Source organism: Crotalus tigris, unplaced genomic scaffold (genome assembly GCF_016545835.1).
Source record: "Crotalus tigris isolate CLP2741 ecotype Arizona unplaced genomic scaffold, ASM1654583v1 scf7180000020728.642097, whole genome shotgun sequence".
Lineage (NCBI taxonomy): Eukaryota > Metazoa > Chordata > Lepidosauria > Squamata > Viperidae > Crotalus > Crotalus tigris.
Window position 1 is genome coordinate 91231 of NW_024098154.1, and position 16584 is coordinate 107814.

Below are 16584 nucleotides of genomic sequence, written 5' to 3' on the forward strand. Positions count from 1 at the left end.
GGCGGACTGCGTTGTTTGGCGACCCCCGTGAAATGGTCATTCGACCCCAAATGGGGTCCCGACCCACAGGTTGAGAACCACTGGACTAGAAGGAAATAAAGCACAAGTTAAAAACACATTACATACAACATCTGAAACTTCCAAAAGTTAAATTTTAAGTTCTAATTTTCACTTTAAGAAATAACGTCCGGAAATCTCGACACCTAGATTTTATCCAAGATTCCCTGTATGTATTTTACCTAGAACTCTTTATTATGTATCATTAACATGGAGCATTTTTTTTCATTCTATCTTAATTATAATTACTGCTTTGGCGGATTGTTTGAAGAGGCTAGTGGAAGGTTTGAAAAAGTAATCCTAAGTTTATTAAAAATAAAAAATTAAAAAAAAGTTAAACCATCTTACCAAAAGACCAGACGTCAGATTTGCTGCTGAATCGGCTGTAATTGAAAACTTCTGGGGGACACCACTTCACAGGAAATTTAGCACCTGAAGAGCTGGTGTATTGATCATCCAGAACATATCTAAAAGGAGAGGGAAAAAATCCTTCCACTTAAATGAGTTGCAGAGGAACCTCAGTACTCAATTGCTTCAAAACTCGTCAAATTTGGTACTCGACACGTTTTGAAGTGAAAATGTTGTCCCAGTACTTGGCATTTGTTTAATACTAGACGCGCTGTGATAGGAAAAGGGGGACAGCTGTGGAGAACAGTCAGAAAGCCGGCTATGCTGGGAAAGTCAGTGCAAAAGGAGGGGACGGCCACAGACGGCAGACACAAAGTCAGCCATGCTAGGAAGGTCAGTGCAAAAGGAGGGGACGGCCATAAAGGGCAGACAGAAAGTCAGCCATACTAGGAAGATCACTGCAAAAGGAGGGGATGGCCACAGAGCAGGGGTATCAAACTGCCAGCCCGCAGGCTGGATGCATCATGCCGAAACCGCGCCTACCCCAGCTCCAGCAATGGAGGAAAAGTCGCAATATATCGCACCACGTTACATGACGTGGCGAGTTTGACACCCCTGCCATAGAGGGCAGACAAAAAGTCAGCCATGCTGAGAAGGTCACTGCAAAAGGAGGGGATGGCCATAGAGAGCAGAAAGAAAGTCAGCCATGCTGGGAACATTGCAAACATGGGAAAAAAGGACAGATAGAAAGTTCTTCCTGGCTGAAACAAAGGGTCATGTGGTAAGTCACAGGGTTTGTTTGGGCCCTGTCCTTTTTAGTGCTTGTCACATCTCCTGGACCCAATTAGTGCCAAGTACCATGGTACCACTGTACAAGAAACTGACACAGATAGTCCTTGAATTAGGACCATTTAAAATATAACAATAATCTTTGCAGGCTTGGGCTATTTGCTGATATTCTGACTTAGTTATGTGCCCCTCTTTCCACTTTCTATACTTGTCTTTTTTATCTTTCAATTTATCAGAGAGTTCTTTATGCAGCCATGTTGGTTTCTTTTGAGAGCTGTTATTTTTCCTCTTTGTTGGTTTTGTGCTAGACTGGGCTTTTATTATCTCACTTTTCAAAATTTCCCAAACTTCTTGAGTTGTTTTCCCCTTGAGGATTCTCATCCATGGAATCCTTCCCAAGCCCTCTCTAAGTTTATTGAAATTAGCTCTCTTAAAGTCCAAGACTCTAGTTTGACTGTGTTCTACTGCTTGTGCTTCCATAATGTTGAATTCCAATATTGCATGATCACTTCCCCCCAAGGTTCCTGTGGTTTCAACACCTTCTATCATTTCATCTCTGTGAGAATTAGATCCAAAATGGCTAATCCCCTAATTCCCTTCTCTACTTTTTGGGATTTAGCAACGGTTTGAAATTACGATGCCACTGAAGAAAGTGACTTTGACCCATCCTCAAAGTTATGCACAATCCTTGCAGTCACATGATCTCAATTGGCAACCTTCCCAGATGCCTTCAAGTAAGCAAAGCCAATGGGGGAAGCCGGATTTACTTAATAGTAGCACGGTTCGCTTTCATTACTGCATGATTTGTTTAATGACCATGGTAAACAGGGTTGTAAGATAGGATCTGGTCATACACTGCATTGCTTATCAGCTGAAATATTAGTCCCAATTGTGATCATCAGTTGAGGACCACCTGTAATCAATATTCATGTCACTGCCTAACGGTAATGGATAAATTTCACAAATATTTAAAAGGACTAAGGACAGACCTAACACAGAGACTGACTCTGAACAACTCTGGATAACAGTTGGCAGCTATAATATTTTTCAGCCCTTTGTATGTGAGGTAGATGAGTTAAATTTGGTTATGTAAGCTACACATTATTGGGGTTTGTTTTAAGTTAAAAACACGGCCCCCACCCTACCACTTTGGAAGGTACAAATGTAAATTTAAAATATGCCTACTTAAGAGGTGTAGAGATGGACTAGTACCTTGTCATTCCAAAATCAGACACTTTCACCACTCCTGACTCATTCACTAAGCAGTTTCTAGCAGCCTAGAAAAAGAAGAAAAAAGTAAAACAGTAGTTGGATACTGATTGCATATCTTGGGTGTAATTTGCTTTCTGCTTAACTTTTAAGAGTTACACAAGTGTACAGGTATCAGGCTTAAAAAACCAAGAAGGGTATGTTGCAACCCTTCAAAGCAGATTTCTTTATTGTTTCTCACCATCAACAGAATCATGCCAAACTAAAGCACACTAGCACCCTAATAAAGCATGGCTGGCTAGGGAATTCTGGGAATTGAAGTCCACGTGTCTTCAAGCTGGCAAGGTTGAGAAATACAAATTGGGTGTAATGCAAACCAAGGGTCTCCAGCCTCATTTGAATTATGGGTTCTTTTAGGATTAGTGGTTCTTCTCAGGCAAGCTGCTCCCCAAGAGAAAAGTAAAAGCAAAAACTAAGTTTAATAATAATAATAATAATAATTATAATTATTATTATTTACAGGTAGGTCCTGGGTAAGGACTCGATAGGTAGACAAAATGCCAAATCCAGTCTGAACATCTGGCTGACTGTGCGATGATCCATAATAATAATAATAATAATAATAATAGTAGTAGTAGTAGTAGTAGTAGTAGTAATAAATGAAAACTGAAGGAATCAAGATGCCCCATGAAAATAACATTAAGAGTCTGGATGAGGAAGATTACTACATATATTTGGGTATCCTTCAAGCTGACAACATCAAGCACACTGAAGTCAAGAAAAAGATTAGAGATGAATACATCAAGAGAGTAAAGAAGATCTTAAAGTCCAAACTCAATGGAGGAAATACCATAAAGGCAATCAACACCTGGGCAATTCCAGTCATTAGGTACACAGCTGGAATAGTGGAATGGACTCAAGCAGAACTAAAAGCATGAATCATGCCCTTCATCCACGCAGTGACATTGACAGACTTTATCTACCAAAGCAAATAGGTGGGCGTGGAATGCTACAAGTACATCAGATGGTTGAAGAAGAAAAAATGGCTTTGGAAGAATATCTGAAGAACAATGATGAAGATGCACTGAAATTAGTATATCAGGAAGGCTTACTAACTACTGGAGAGACCAAACTGGCCTACAAGAAAGACCAAAGGAAGAACAGAATAGAGGCATAGGAAGACAAAGCACTACATGGCCGATAGATTAAAAAAATAGCTGGGAAACCAGATAACAACAAGACCTGGCAATGGCTAAGAGCAGGAAAATTGAAGAAAGAGACCGAGGGACTAATTCTGGCTGCACAAGACCAAGCCTTAGGAACAAATGCATGTAAAGTCAAAATTGAGAAGACAGCAACAGACAGTAAGTGCCGCCTATGCAAAGAAGCTGAAGAAACAGTGGACCACCTGGTAAGCTGTTGCAAGAAGATTGCACAGACTAACTACAAGCAGCGACATGACAAAGTAGCAACAATGGTGCATTGGAAGATCTGCAAAAAATATCATTTGCCTGTAAGCAAAAACTGGTGGGATCATAAAATAGAGAAAGTCATAGAAAATTATAAAATTAAACTGCTCTGGGACTTCAGAATTCAAACAGACAAGCACCTGCAACATAACATCCCAGACTTAACAATTGTCGATACCACGTAGCAGTGCCTGGAGACAGCAGAATAGACGAGAAAGAACTGGAGAAGATAACAAAATACAAAGACCTACAAATAGAAATAGAAAGACTGTGGCAAAAGCAAGCAAGGGTAGTACCAATAATAATAGGCTCCTTGGGTGCAATCCCAAAACAACTGGAGCACCACTTGAACACCATTGGCATTGACAAATTCGCTATTAGTCAATTGCAAAAGGCGGCCTTATTAGGAACTGCTTCCATCCTGCGACGATACCTGTAATACCATCAAACATCCACATCTGCCTATCCCAGGTCCTGGGTAAGGACTCGATAGGTAGACAAAATGCCAAATCCAGTCTGAACATCTGGCTGACTGTGCGATGATCCATAATAATAATAATAATAATAATAATAATAATAATAATAATCCCCCAGTGAGGCACTACCTTGACGTGGTTGTGGGGCTTGTGTACTCTGAGGAAGATGAGAGCTATGCCAGAGGTTCAACCATACTGGACAGGTCTCATCAGAGGAGTCAGACAAAGAGTGTCTCTCCCATAAAAAATATGGTGAGACGTAAATTTCAGAATGCCATACCGGCTCGGACGTCGCCCGGGTTAACAAGGTCCGCACTAGATATTGGAGTTCCTGGATATCTGGTGAAAAATGGGTTACAGGACTCAGGACTGTTGGCTGAGCAACCAGGGCCAGCAGCTGCAGAACTACTGGAAGAAAAGGTGTTTACCCGTCGCAGATACACAGTGATGGAAAACAAAGAAATAATGATCTGTTACTACAGATCAAGTCCAACAAGACGAGGATATCTAAAACGAATGCACCAATTCTGGAAAGAACAGCATCCAGAATCAGAAATAACAGAACAGAGACTAGCAGATCAACGCCGATTTATAACACGAAATAAAGTATTTACAGAAACAGAATTGGACGAACTGCAAAGGTTTACCCAGGGCAAAGAAATCAAAGCCTTACAAGAAGTAATTCAGAATGTAGAGGCAAACCAGGGGGAGTTGGCAGTGAAGAATCCAGTAGAGATATACAACTGTTCTCATTTGGAAACCAGGCACCTCTTCCTCAGGAAGAACAAAACCCTCTAACTAAAGAAATAAAAGAATTGAAACAAAGAATAACTGAGCATCTAGAACAGCACAAAAACAACAGAATAAGGCTACCTGCATTGAAGCTTGTTCCAAAGAAACAGCTAGCACAAGCATTAAAAGATGCAAATACTGCAATATCAAGTATAAGCACCAATTCACTGCAAGAAACAAACCAACTAATGTACAGCACAGCTGCAGTTATAACAGAATACCTGGGATGCAAAATCAACAAAAAGAAAAACAAACAAACAGTGCACCACAAAAAATGGAAGGTTAGACTAGAAAATAAGATCAGCAAGTTAAGATCACATGCAAGCAAGCTAGAACAGATGAAAGAAAAGAAGCTGAAGAACAAGAAGACCAAAGAATACCTAATCAAGAAATACCACTTAGAAACAAGGAAGATCAAGGAAGCACTGGAAATAATAAAGCAACAAATAACAGCTATAGCCAGGAAAATCAGTAGATATGAAGCTCGAATTGCAAACTATAGGCAGAACCTCCAATTTCAATCCAATCAGAAACGTTTCTACCAATCCATCAATGGAGAAACTGCAAGGAATCAGTCAGTACCTGACAAGGAAGAAACAGTGCAGTTCTGGAAGCAGATATGGGATAACCCAAAGAAATACAACAAGGATGCAGGCTTGGTTAAAAGAGGTGGATGCAAATAAAACAGAAGTTGAAATGAAAGAACTAGTAATAACAACAAAAATGGTAGAAAAAAGAGCAAAGAAAATCAAAAATTGGTCAGCACCAGGTGAAGATGAACTGCATGGGTTTTGGTTGAAACATCTAACTGTTATACACCCACTCATTGCCAAACAATTCAACAATATACTACAAGGAGGAGAAATTGAAAAGTGGCTAACAACTGGGAAAACCTACCTAATAATGAAAAATCCAGCAAAAGGGGCAACACCAGGTAACTACAGGCCAATTACCTGCTTACCAACAACTTTCAAATTACTAACTGGTGTGGTAGCTGATGCAGTACAACAGCATCTAGTTGAAAACAATCTCTTTCCACCTGAGCAGAAAGGAAACCGCCCCAATAGCAGAGGAACAAAAGATCAACTCCTAATAGACAAAATGATCTTGGAAAACTGCAAGAGAAGGAAGACCAACCTGAATGTGGCATGGATTGACTACAAAAAGGCATTTGACTCTCTGCCACATGACTGGATAATCAAGTGCCTAGAAATAACAGGAGTCAGTAGAAACATCAGAAAATTTGTGCAAAGATCGATGGCACAATGGAAGACACAGTTGCAGATCAATGGTGAGAAGCTGGGAGAGGTTAATATCAAGAGAGGAATATTTCAAGGAGATTCATTATCACCATTACTATTTGTTATTGCACTGTTTCCTCTGTCAACAATACTGAATAACTCAGGACATGGCTATCAAACATCAAAAACATCTGCTAGACTATCCCACCTCCTCTACATGGATGATCTGAAGCTGTATGGAAAAACATCTTCTGAAATAGAATCGCTGCTCAACACTGTCCGTATATATAGCCAAGATATTGTAATGGAGTTTGGCTTGGACAAATGTGCCACACTTACTATCAAACAAGGAAAAATAATGAAAACTGAAGGAATCAAGATGCCCCACGAAAATAACATTAAGAATCTGGATGAGGAAGAGTACTACAAATACTTGGGTATCCTTCAAGCTGACAACATCAAGCACACTGAAGTCAAGAAAAAGATTAGAGGTGAATACATCAAGAGAGTGAAGAAGATCTTAAAGTCCAAACTCAATGGAGGAAATACCATAAAGGCAATCAACACCTGGGCAATCCCAGTCATTAGGTACACAGCTGGAATAGTGGACTGGACTCAAGCAGAACTAAAAGCAATGGATAGGCAGACCAGAACAATAATGACAATGAATCATGCCCTTCATCCACGCAGTGACATTGATAGACTTTATCTACCAAGGCAAATAGGTGGGCGTGGAATGCTACAAGTACATCAGATGGTTGAAGAAGAAAAAATGACTGTGGAAGAATATCTGAAGAACAATGATGAAGATGCACTGAAATTAGTATATCAGGAAGGCTTACTAACTACGGGAGAGACCAAACTGGCCTACAAGAAAGACCAAATGAAGAACAGAATAGAGACATGGGAAGACAAAGCACTACATGGCCAATACATGAAAAAAATAGCTGGGAAAGCAGATAATAATAAAACCTGGCAATGGCTAAGAGCAGGAAAATTGAAGAAAGAGACCGAGGGACTAATTCTGGCTGCACAAGACCAAGACTTAAGGACAAACGCATACAAAGTCAAAATTGAGAAGACAGCAACAGACAGTAAGTGCCGCCTATGCAAAGAAGCTGAAGAAACAGTGGACCACTTGGTAAGCTGTTGCAAGAAGATTGCACAAACTGATTACAAGCAGCGGCATGACAAAGTAGCAACAATGGTGCATTGGAAGACCTGCAAAAAATATCATTTGCCTGTAAGCAAAAACTGGTGGGATCATAAAATAGAGAAAGTCATAGAAAATGATAAAATTAAACTGCTCTGGGACTTCAGAATTCAAACAGACAAGCACCTGCAACATAACACCCCAGACTTAACAATTGTCGATAAGAAAGACAAAAAAGTCTGGATAGTGGATGTGGCAGTGCCTGGAGATAGCAGAATAGAAGAGAAAGACCTGGAGAAGATAACAAAATACAAAGACCTACAAATAGAAATAGAAAGACTGTGGCAAAAGCAAGCAAGGGTAGGACCAATAGTCATAGGCTCCTTGGGCGCAATCCCAAAACAACTGGAGCACCACTTGAACACCATTGGCATTGACAAATTTGCTATTAGTCAATTGCAAAGGCGGCCTTATTAGGAACTGCTTCCATCCTGCGACGATACCTGTAATACCATCAAACATCCACATCTGCCTATCTCAGGTCCTGGGTAAGGACTCGATAGGTAGACAAAATGCCAAATCCAGTCTGAACATCTGGCTGACTGTGCGATGATCCATAATAATAATAATAATAATAATAATAATAATAATAATAATAATAAAGTTGGAAGGGACCTTCGAGGTCATGTAGTCCAACCCTTTGCTCAGGCAGGAAACCTATACCTTTTCAGACAAATGGCTGTCCAGTCTCTTCTTAAAAACCTCCAGTGTTGGAGCATTCACCGCTTCTGGAGGTAGGTTGTTCCACTGGTTAATTGTTTGAACTGTCAGGAAGTTTCTCCTTAGTTCTAGGTTGCTTCTCTCCTTGATTAATTTCCATCCGTTGCTTCTTGTCCTGTCTTCAGGCGCCTTGGAGAATAGCTTGACTCCCTCTTCTTTGTGGCAGCCCCTGAGATACTGGAAGACTGCTATCATGTACCCCCTTGTTCTTCTCTTCGTTAAACTAGACATACCCAATTCCAGCAACCATTCCTCATATGTTTTAGCCTCCAGTCCCCTAATCATCTTTGTTGCTCTTCTCTGTACTCTTTCTAGAGTCTCAGCATCTTTTTTACATCGTGGTGACCAAAACTGGATGCAGTATTCCAAGCGTGGCCTTATCAAGGCATTGTAAAGTGGTATTAATACTTCACGTGATCTTGATTCTATCCCTCTGTTAATGCAGCCCAGCACTGAGTTGGCTTTTTTGGCAGAAGCAGCACACGGCTGGCTCATATTTAAGTGATTGTCCACTAGGATTCTGAGCTCCCTCTCACAGTTACTACTATTGAGCAAGGTACCCCTATACTATACCTACAGTATACATTTGGGGTTTTTTGCCCAAATGTAGAACCTTACTTTTTTCACCATTGAATTTCATTTTGTTAGATAGCGCCCATTGTTCAAATCTGTCCAGGTCCTCCTGTATCTTAAGCCTGTCTTCTGGAGTATTGGCTATTCCTGCCAGCTTGGTGTCATCCGCAAATTTAATGAGTTCCCCATCTATCCCCTCGTCCAATCGTTGATGAAGATGTTGAAGAGCACTGGGCCCAGAACAGAGCCCTGGGGCACCCCGCTACACACTTCCCTCCATGTAGATGCAGTTCCATTGAGGACCACATGCTGAGTACGGCCGGTCAGCCAGCTACGAATCCATCTGGTGGTGATGCTGTCTAACCCACTTTTTTCTATCTCGTCGAGTAGTAGGTTGTGATCTACTTTATCAAACGCCTCACTGAAGTCCAAGTAAATTATATCCACAGCATTCCTCTGGTCCACTAATTTTGTCACTTGGTCAAAGAATGCAATAAAGTTTGTCCGGCATGATCTGTTTTTGACAAACCCGTGTTGGCTTTTAGTAGTGATTACTGGAGAACATCGTGAAGATCATTCTAGATACTTTATTTAGTGTCCCCCCCCTTCCAGAATGGATCACGTGCTCCGTTTATGTAGCATAAAGTCTATTGATGGAAATCCTCTCTGCCCTTCTCAAATGTTTGAAGGCAAGACTGGCTTTTTTAATCAAAGGTTTGAGGTCACTTTCCAGCGATAGCTTCCAGGTGGCCGTCAAGGGCTGCCTCACGTAGAACATGTTAAATAATCCACTTGTAAGAAGACTAAGACACGAGTGGCTGTTAACGTGTGTGGAAAAGTGACCTTTTTTTGATAAGTACACTTTGTCATTCGTGGTGGAGAAAACACCAGCTTTAATTTCTCCTTTGCAAGTCTGAAAGGGACATGAATCCTAATTTGTATTGCTTTTGCTCAAAACATTTCAGAAACGTTATAAAAATTCAGAAAAGAAGCACTTCCTTTAGACCAGGGGTAGGCAACCTTAGCTCTTTTATGACTCATGGACTTCAATTCCCAGAATTCCTGAGTCAGCATAGGCAACCTTGGCTCTTCTATGACTCGTGGACTTCAATTCCCAGAATTCCTGAGTCAGCATGGCTGACTGACTCAGGAATTCTGGGAGTTGAAGTCCACGAGTCATAAAAGAGCCAAGGTTGCCTACCCTTGTTTTAGACTCTGTGCTTTAAGAATGCAACAAATGGAGTTAAGGGTTAAGTATGAATTTGTTTATTGTATAAATTGTTTGTTTTAAAAGTTATAGCTTGTGTTTGTTTTGTTTACAATAACCCTGTATTTTGCTCCGGGAAGCTGGGGGGGGGGTAGGGCGGGAGGGGATGGGTGGGATTAAATAGGTCAGATATATAGAAATATTAATGTATAAAATAGATAGAGTAATTCAGAGGGAGGTGCCTCTCAAGTATTTCCCCTGAACTGTATCCGAAGAGGGATGAGAGGGGAGGAGGAAGGGATGGAAGGAAGTTGGATGGGAGGAAGGGATGAGGGGAGAGAGAGGAGATAGGAGGAGAGAGGGAGTAAGGAAGTAGGAAAGAAGGTTGAGAGGGTGAATGCAGCCGGGGGGAGATCGACGAGCGACACCTAAGGTCTTATTTTAAAGGTATTTTTCTTTTTTCTTTTTTTATATATATAACGTATTGAAAGTATTAATTGTACTGAAAACTGAAATAAAAATTTTTACAAAAAAAAAGAATGCAACAAATTTACACGTATTCATCCCTTGACTTACCAAATCTCTGTGTATAAAGCTATTTCTCTCCAGATATTCCATTCCTTCAGAGACATCCTGGCACATAGTCATCAGGTTATCTTTAGTGAAGCGTCCACGTCTCTGGCGAAGATAATTCAGAAGGCACCCATGCTCCATGAATTCTGTCACTATGTAGATAGGTCTCTGCTGAGTACAAACGCCATATAGCTGGACCAATTTCGGATGGGTCATCTTCCTGAAAGTAGTTTAAAGAAAGAAAGAGTAAAACAGGAAACAATAGGGAAATAGAAATGGAAATATAGACCTAATTTTCTTCATGAAGTTAACTTTACCTAGAAAGCACACGTGTTTGGAAAGAAGTCAATGAGAAATAGCTTATGCAGTCCTTATGCTAAAAATATAATAACTAATTCAGAAGAGATAAAGTTGTAGAGCCAGAGTAAAATAACAAGTCCTAGTCAAGTAATGCCTTATCACTGCAGGTCTGTAGAGCAGGGCAATAGCATTCAGTATTATGGCAGATGGAATTAAGCAGCCAAGATTTAGGATTTGAAACCAATTTGAAATGCAGGCTCAGACTTTGGCATACAGAAATGTGGCTGTAATACTCCACCACTGATATCATATTCCAAAATGTAATGTTTTGCAAGATTACATATTTAAAATAAATACAATAGGCCAGTGATGGCGAACCTTTTAGAGACCGAGTGCCCAAACTGCAACCCAAAACGCACTGATGCATCTTCGGGTGCCGGGTGGGTGTGGCCCATTGGCTGGGTGTGGCCTATTGGGTGGGCGTGGCTACGGTGGTAACGGCAGACTGGGTGGGACTAAAAAGTTCAATCAGTCAATTCCAACTTTGCAAGATCTTTTTTCCCCCATGAGAAGTTGAAATTGACTGATTGATTGAACTTTTTTTTTTTTTTGCACATGGTGGCAGAGGCCTAAAGCGAAAAGGTTTTATAAAAGCCAGCTGAAGGCCTAGGACTGGGGCGACGGCGCGCGTGCCCACAGAGAGGGCTCTGAGTGCCGCCTCTGGCACCCATGCCATAGGTTCGCTACCACGGCAATAGGCAGTTGGGGTTCTTTCAATCTATTCTAATAAGAAATTATTTTTCTTTCTTCCATACAATAGAATTGTTTACAGCTAGAGAGTCCGAGTTTCTGAATGTTAAAGGTGAAAACACACACCACGAATCCCATTACAGTTTCAAACTCCATGAAACATCATTTTATATGTTAAGCATTTAAATATGTCAATGAAGATGTTAAGCAGCTGGAACAAAAAATGGCAAAGGATTTTTTTGTATTATTAGGGATCTGATTATATCATTGTCTTTAGTAGGGGATGCTACAGTATACGTATTTTGCTAGCAATATATTGCTAATAATATTAGCATCATTAATTGTTTAAATGGCCCATTCTTCTCCTGATCAAAACACAGATTTGGTTCCTGCTAAATTTGAGTTTCGCAAGTTTGAAACTTCCAAAACAGATTTTTATTTACAGTGCATCAACCCCAACTGCTCTTTAGAAGGCCAGATCCTGAAGCTGAAACTCAAATACTTTGGCCACCTAATCAGAAGGAAGGACTCACTGGAGAAGGGCCTAATGCTGGGAAAGATGGAGGGCAATAGAAGAAGGGGACGACAGAGAATGAGGTTGCTGGATGGAGTCACTGAAGCAGTAGGCATGAGCTTAAATGGACTCCAGAAGATGGTAGAGGACAGGAAGGCCTGGAGGAACGTTGTCCATGGGGTCGCGATGGGTCAGACACGACTTCTCAACTAATAACAACAAAGTCAACAAAATAAGGAAAAAAGCATAATAGGCGTTTTATGTTCTGGCTCAGACAGTAGATGTAATTCTTTAAAACAAAGGGAAACAGATGTTCAGAAGACATTTCTTAAGATGTTTTGCAGCCAGTGTCAAGACTGCTAATATTGGATGTTCTTGCTTGCCATATATGAAGAAGCAAACCTGTGTTATTTAGCCTGTGTAGCACTTCTAGAGTTAAAGCAGATAATACTAGCCTAGTGGATGGGAAAATACGTTAGTTAATCATAAAAATGTCTGAGCACAGTGTTGCCAAGGTCAGGGGCACTTCACACTTCGCATTAATTGGAGAATGTGATTGATGACTGTAAAATGAAGGAGTGAGTTATTCTTCCTTAAGGGTGGTTCGGGGAGGGAAGATTCAGGTTTTGGCTGAACTTTGTTAGTGCTGAAGCTATGCAAAAAATAAAGGATTCTTTAAGGTGAATAAGCCTCAAAGTTCTTTGAAAAGCTGCTTCTTTTCAGAACCATGACAGCCAGATTCTTTAATGGTTTCTTAAAATAATAACCAACACCTTTGCCAGTTACTTACATCATCACTTTAGCTTCTTCTATAAAGTCCTCTTCATACATGGCACCTTCTCGGATAGCCTTGATAGCTACTTTGTACTGGGCTCTCCATTTGCCAAGCCGTACTACCCCAAAGAGACCACTCCCCAGTTCTCGCATAAAGGTGAGTTCTGCAGGGTTGATTTCCCATTTCTCTATAAAAACAAGAACAGATGACATGAGGATGAACCTCCGAGGCAAACGGGAAGACAATTTTTATTGTCAGTATTCTTTGCCACAAGGCTCTTTTTCTTATTTCATCTTTCTTTCAAACTCCAAAAACTTCTGAAGATTCAAACCAGAGTACTCCTGAAGATTCTCAAAGTTGCCATTTTTTTCAAGAAATAATCTTTTGTCCCTCGGCAGAAATGCATATTGTGGGAAGGGACTTTCACCTTGTATAGCTAGTATTCCCAGAATAAGAACCAGAGAGAAACAGTGGCTGAAAAAACAAAGGTCTCCATCAAATTTTCTCAAGACTTGACAGCAACTCAAGATACTTCTCAAAAACGTTTTGTTTGCAGGGAACAAAGCACGCTGACTGCTGACTTCCCGACTCAGGGGCCTAATAATATTATGAAAACCTGCCAATCTTTACCTACGTAAAGACTTGAGATACTAGATACCTTCTCGGCAAAAGTGAACGAGGATAATGGATTTTGACCCAGCTAGCATGATTGTGTACAAACAGAACAATGATTAAGGTGGTTAATGGATGACTGGATAAAGCATTTTATAGAACACGCCAGGAGGAATAGAATAGAATAGAACAGAACAGAACAGAATAGAATAGATATTGGAATATAGAGTAGAGTAGAGTAGAGTAGAGATTGGAATATAGAATAGAGTAGAGTAGAGTAGAGTAGAGTAGAGTAGAGTTGGAAGGGACCTTGGAGGTCTTCTAGTCCCGCCCCCTGCTCAAGCAGGAAGGCCTATACCAGTGGTTCTCAACCTTTTTAATGCCACAACCCCCAACCGGTCGTAAGTTGAGGACTACTCAACCGGTCGTAAGTCGAGGACTACTCAACTGGTGCAGCACCGTTTGCAGAATGGGACTTTTGGCGGGCTCAGCAGGGCAGAGACAGCCTGGACAATTCCTATTGGCTTTTGAAAGCCAATAGAATTAGACTCTATTCAAGAGAGTCTATTCTATTGGCTTTCAAAAGCCAATAGAATAAAAGGGAGTAGCACAGCTAAGGAAAAGGGGAAAAAAATGGCGGACTGCATTGTTTGGCGACCCCCGTGAAATGGTCGTTCGACCCCAAATGGGATCTCGACCCACAGGTTGAGAACCACTGACCTATACCATCTCAAACAGATAATTGTCCAGTCTCTTTTAAAAACTTCCAGTGAAGAGGAAGGGGAAGGGAAGGGGAAGGGAAAGGGAAGGGGAAGGGAAGGCCCATATACTTGCATAACTAACATGGATTGTACTATTTGGTGAAGTACTGGTAGTCCTCAACTTATAACAGTTTGTTTAGTGACCATTTGAAGTTACAACGACACTGAAAAAAGTGACTTAGGACCTTTTTCATATTTATGATTGTTGCTGCATTCCCAGGGTCATGTGATTTACATTCAGAGGCTTGGCAACTGACTCATATTTATGACGGTTGCAGTATCCCGGGGTTATGTGAACCTCTTTTGTACTCTTCTATCAAGGAAAGTCAACCGGGGAAGCTTGATCCACTTAACAACCGTCTTATTAACTTAACAAAAGCAGCAGTCCACTGAACAAATGGGGCAAGAAAAGTCGTAAAAATGGGGCAAAACTCACTTAACAAATTTTTCATTTAGCAACATATATTTTGGGCTCAATTCTGGTCATATGTTAAGGACTACCTGTATACTAAAAATTCATTAATATATATTAAAATATATATATGTTTTCTGAGGTTTTCGCGGGTATTTGTATGTAGGTCTTTGGTTGTTCGGGTTTTCTTCTGCGTAAATTGCTGCTCAAAGCACGAAGCTGAAAACACCAGCCTGAAGATGACGAATGGGACTTCGTCGAAATGTCGCCAAGACACTTCCAATTTTACGCGGGAGAAAACCCGAACAACCAAAGACATATATATATATATATATATATATATATATATATATATATATATATATATATATATATATATATATATATTAGTAAGGGTTTAGTTGGTAAGATTTTCTGCAAAAGTGACATCAACCGACCCATTAGAAAGTTGAGAGGAAATAAATATATTTCAGTTCTTTGTTTATCTACAAAATCAGTCATATTTTCATACAGAAACACAAATGTATGTACCATAGCTGAATCCAGCAGTAGTTGGTGAAGGTTTCACTTTTGGAGTTACTGGGTATCGTAGTCTCGTCACAAGCCCTAAGATTCACAGAAAAAACATATGATGAATAAGTGACTTTGGAAATTAAGAAAGATGAACAATACTTTCTGGTGTTTTAATGTTAATTATGTTATTTTCTTACAGCATCATTCATATAGACTACAAAATAACTTTAAGCACACTAAGCATTTTCTTGATAGTTTTCAGAAACATTTCAGTATAAGAATTTATAGCTATCAGCATCTTAGAAAATTAGAATTATTCTATCATTTGAAACTTGCAAAAGCCTGCAAGGATGAATTAAATAGTTTTCTATAAAAATTTGGAATTTCTAAGCATCGCATATGACAGAAGCACGGGTGAGGTAGAGCTTATTTGAATAATGTATTTTCTTGAATCATATTAAAATCATTAAGCATCTTCAAAAGACCTCAAAATTTAATAGTTTGGAGTTAAAAAGTACAAATTAAACGATAGAAAACTCAAGGTCATTTACCTGCAGCGTTGTGTTTATGATAGTCAATTAACTCTGGAATGGAGTCAAACAGATGCTTTTCTGCCAGATAATACTGCTTTTGTGATGTCATTGTTTCTTTTATATGGTAGTGTCTTATGCCAGATAGCCCTTCTCTAAAAAAACACAACAATGGAGAAATTAAAAGATTTTCACTGAAAATGTTTCGCTGAATAAACTTATGCTGTATCTAACTAACAAAATATTTCATTTAATTTTAGAGATTTATAACAGGTATCCCTACCCCCAGGGCATGGACTGGCACCCGAAACTGGGCCACATGGTGCACCCAAAACTGGGTCACGCAAACGAAGCCCCATCCGTGCATGTGCAGGATGCAGCCAGCACACAAAACCATGCCCCTTCCATAGAACGTCTCTTCATGGAATCGGTCCCAGATGACTAAAAGGTTGGGAGCCGCTGAGCTATAATACTTTGCCCTTCAGTGGTCTTAACTACAAGAAATGTGAAATGGTATAGGGTTTCCTGCCTGAGCAGGGGGTTGGACTAGATGACCTCCAAGGTCCCTTCCAACTTTATTATTATGGATCATCGCACAGTCAGCCAGATGTTCAGACTGGATTTGGCATTTTGTCTACCTATCGAGTCCTTACCCCGGACCTGGGATAGGCAGATGTGGATGTTTGATGGTATTACAGGTATCGTCGCAGGATGGAAGCAGTTCCTAGTAAGGCCGCCTTTTGCAATTGA

General features: G+C 40.2%; 1 protein-coding gene across 5 annotated transcripts in view; it reads right to left on the reverse strand.

Annotated features, from left to right (window-relative positions):
• TEC (tec protein tyrosine kinase) overlaps positions 1–16584 on the reverse strand; it is a 68552-nt gene that overhangs the window by 2250 nt on the left and 49718 nt on the right. For all 5 annotated transcript variants that reach the window (XM_039368300.1, XM_039368299.1, XM_039368304.1 and 2 more), the window contains 6 exons: positions 15856–15989; positions 15323–15397; positions 13022–13193; positions 10671–10887; positions 2407–2471; positions 406–524 (listed from right to left, as the gene is read on the reverse strand). In XM_039368300.1, coding sequence (XP_039224234.1) covers positions 406–524; positions 2407–2471; positions 10671–10887; positions 13022–13193; positions 15323–15397; positions 15856–15989 — 782 coding nt within the window. The remainder of the gene's footprint in view (positions 1–405; positions 525–2406; positions 2472–10670; positions 10888–13021; positions 13194–15322; positions 15398–15855; positions 15990–16584) is intronic.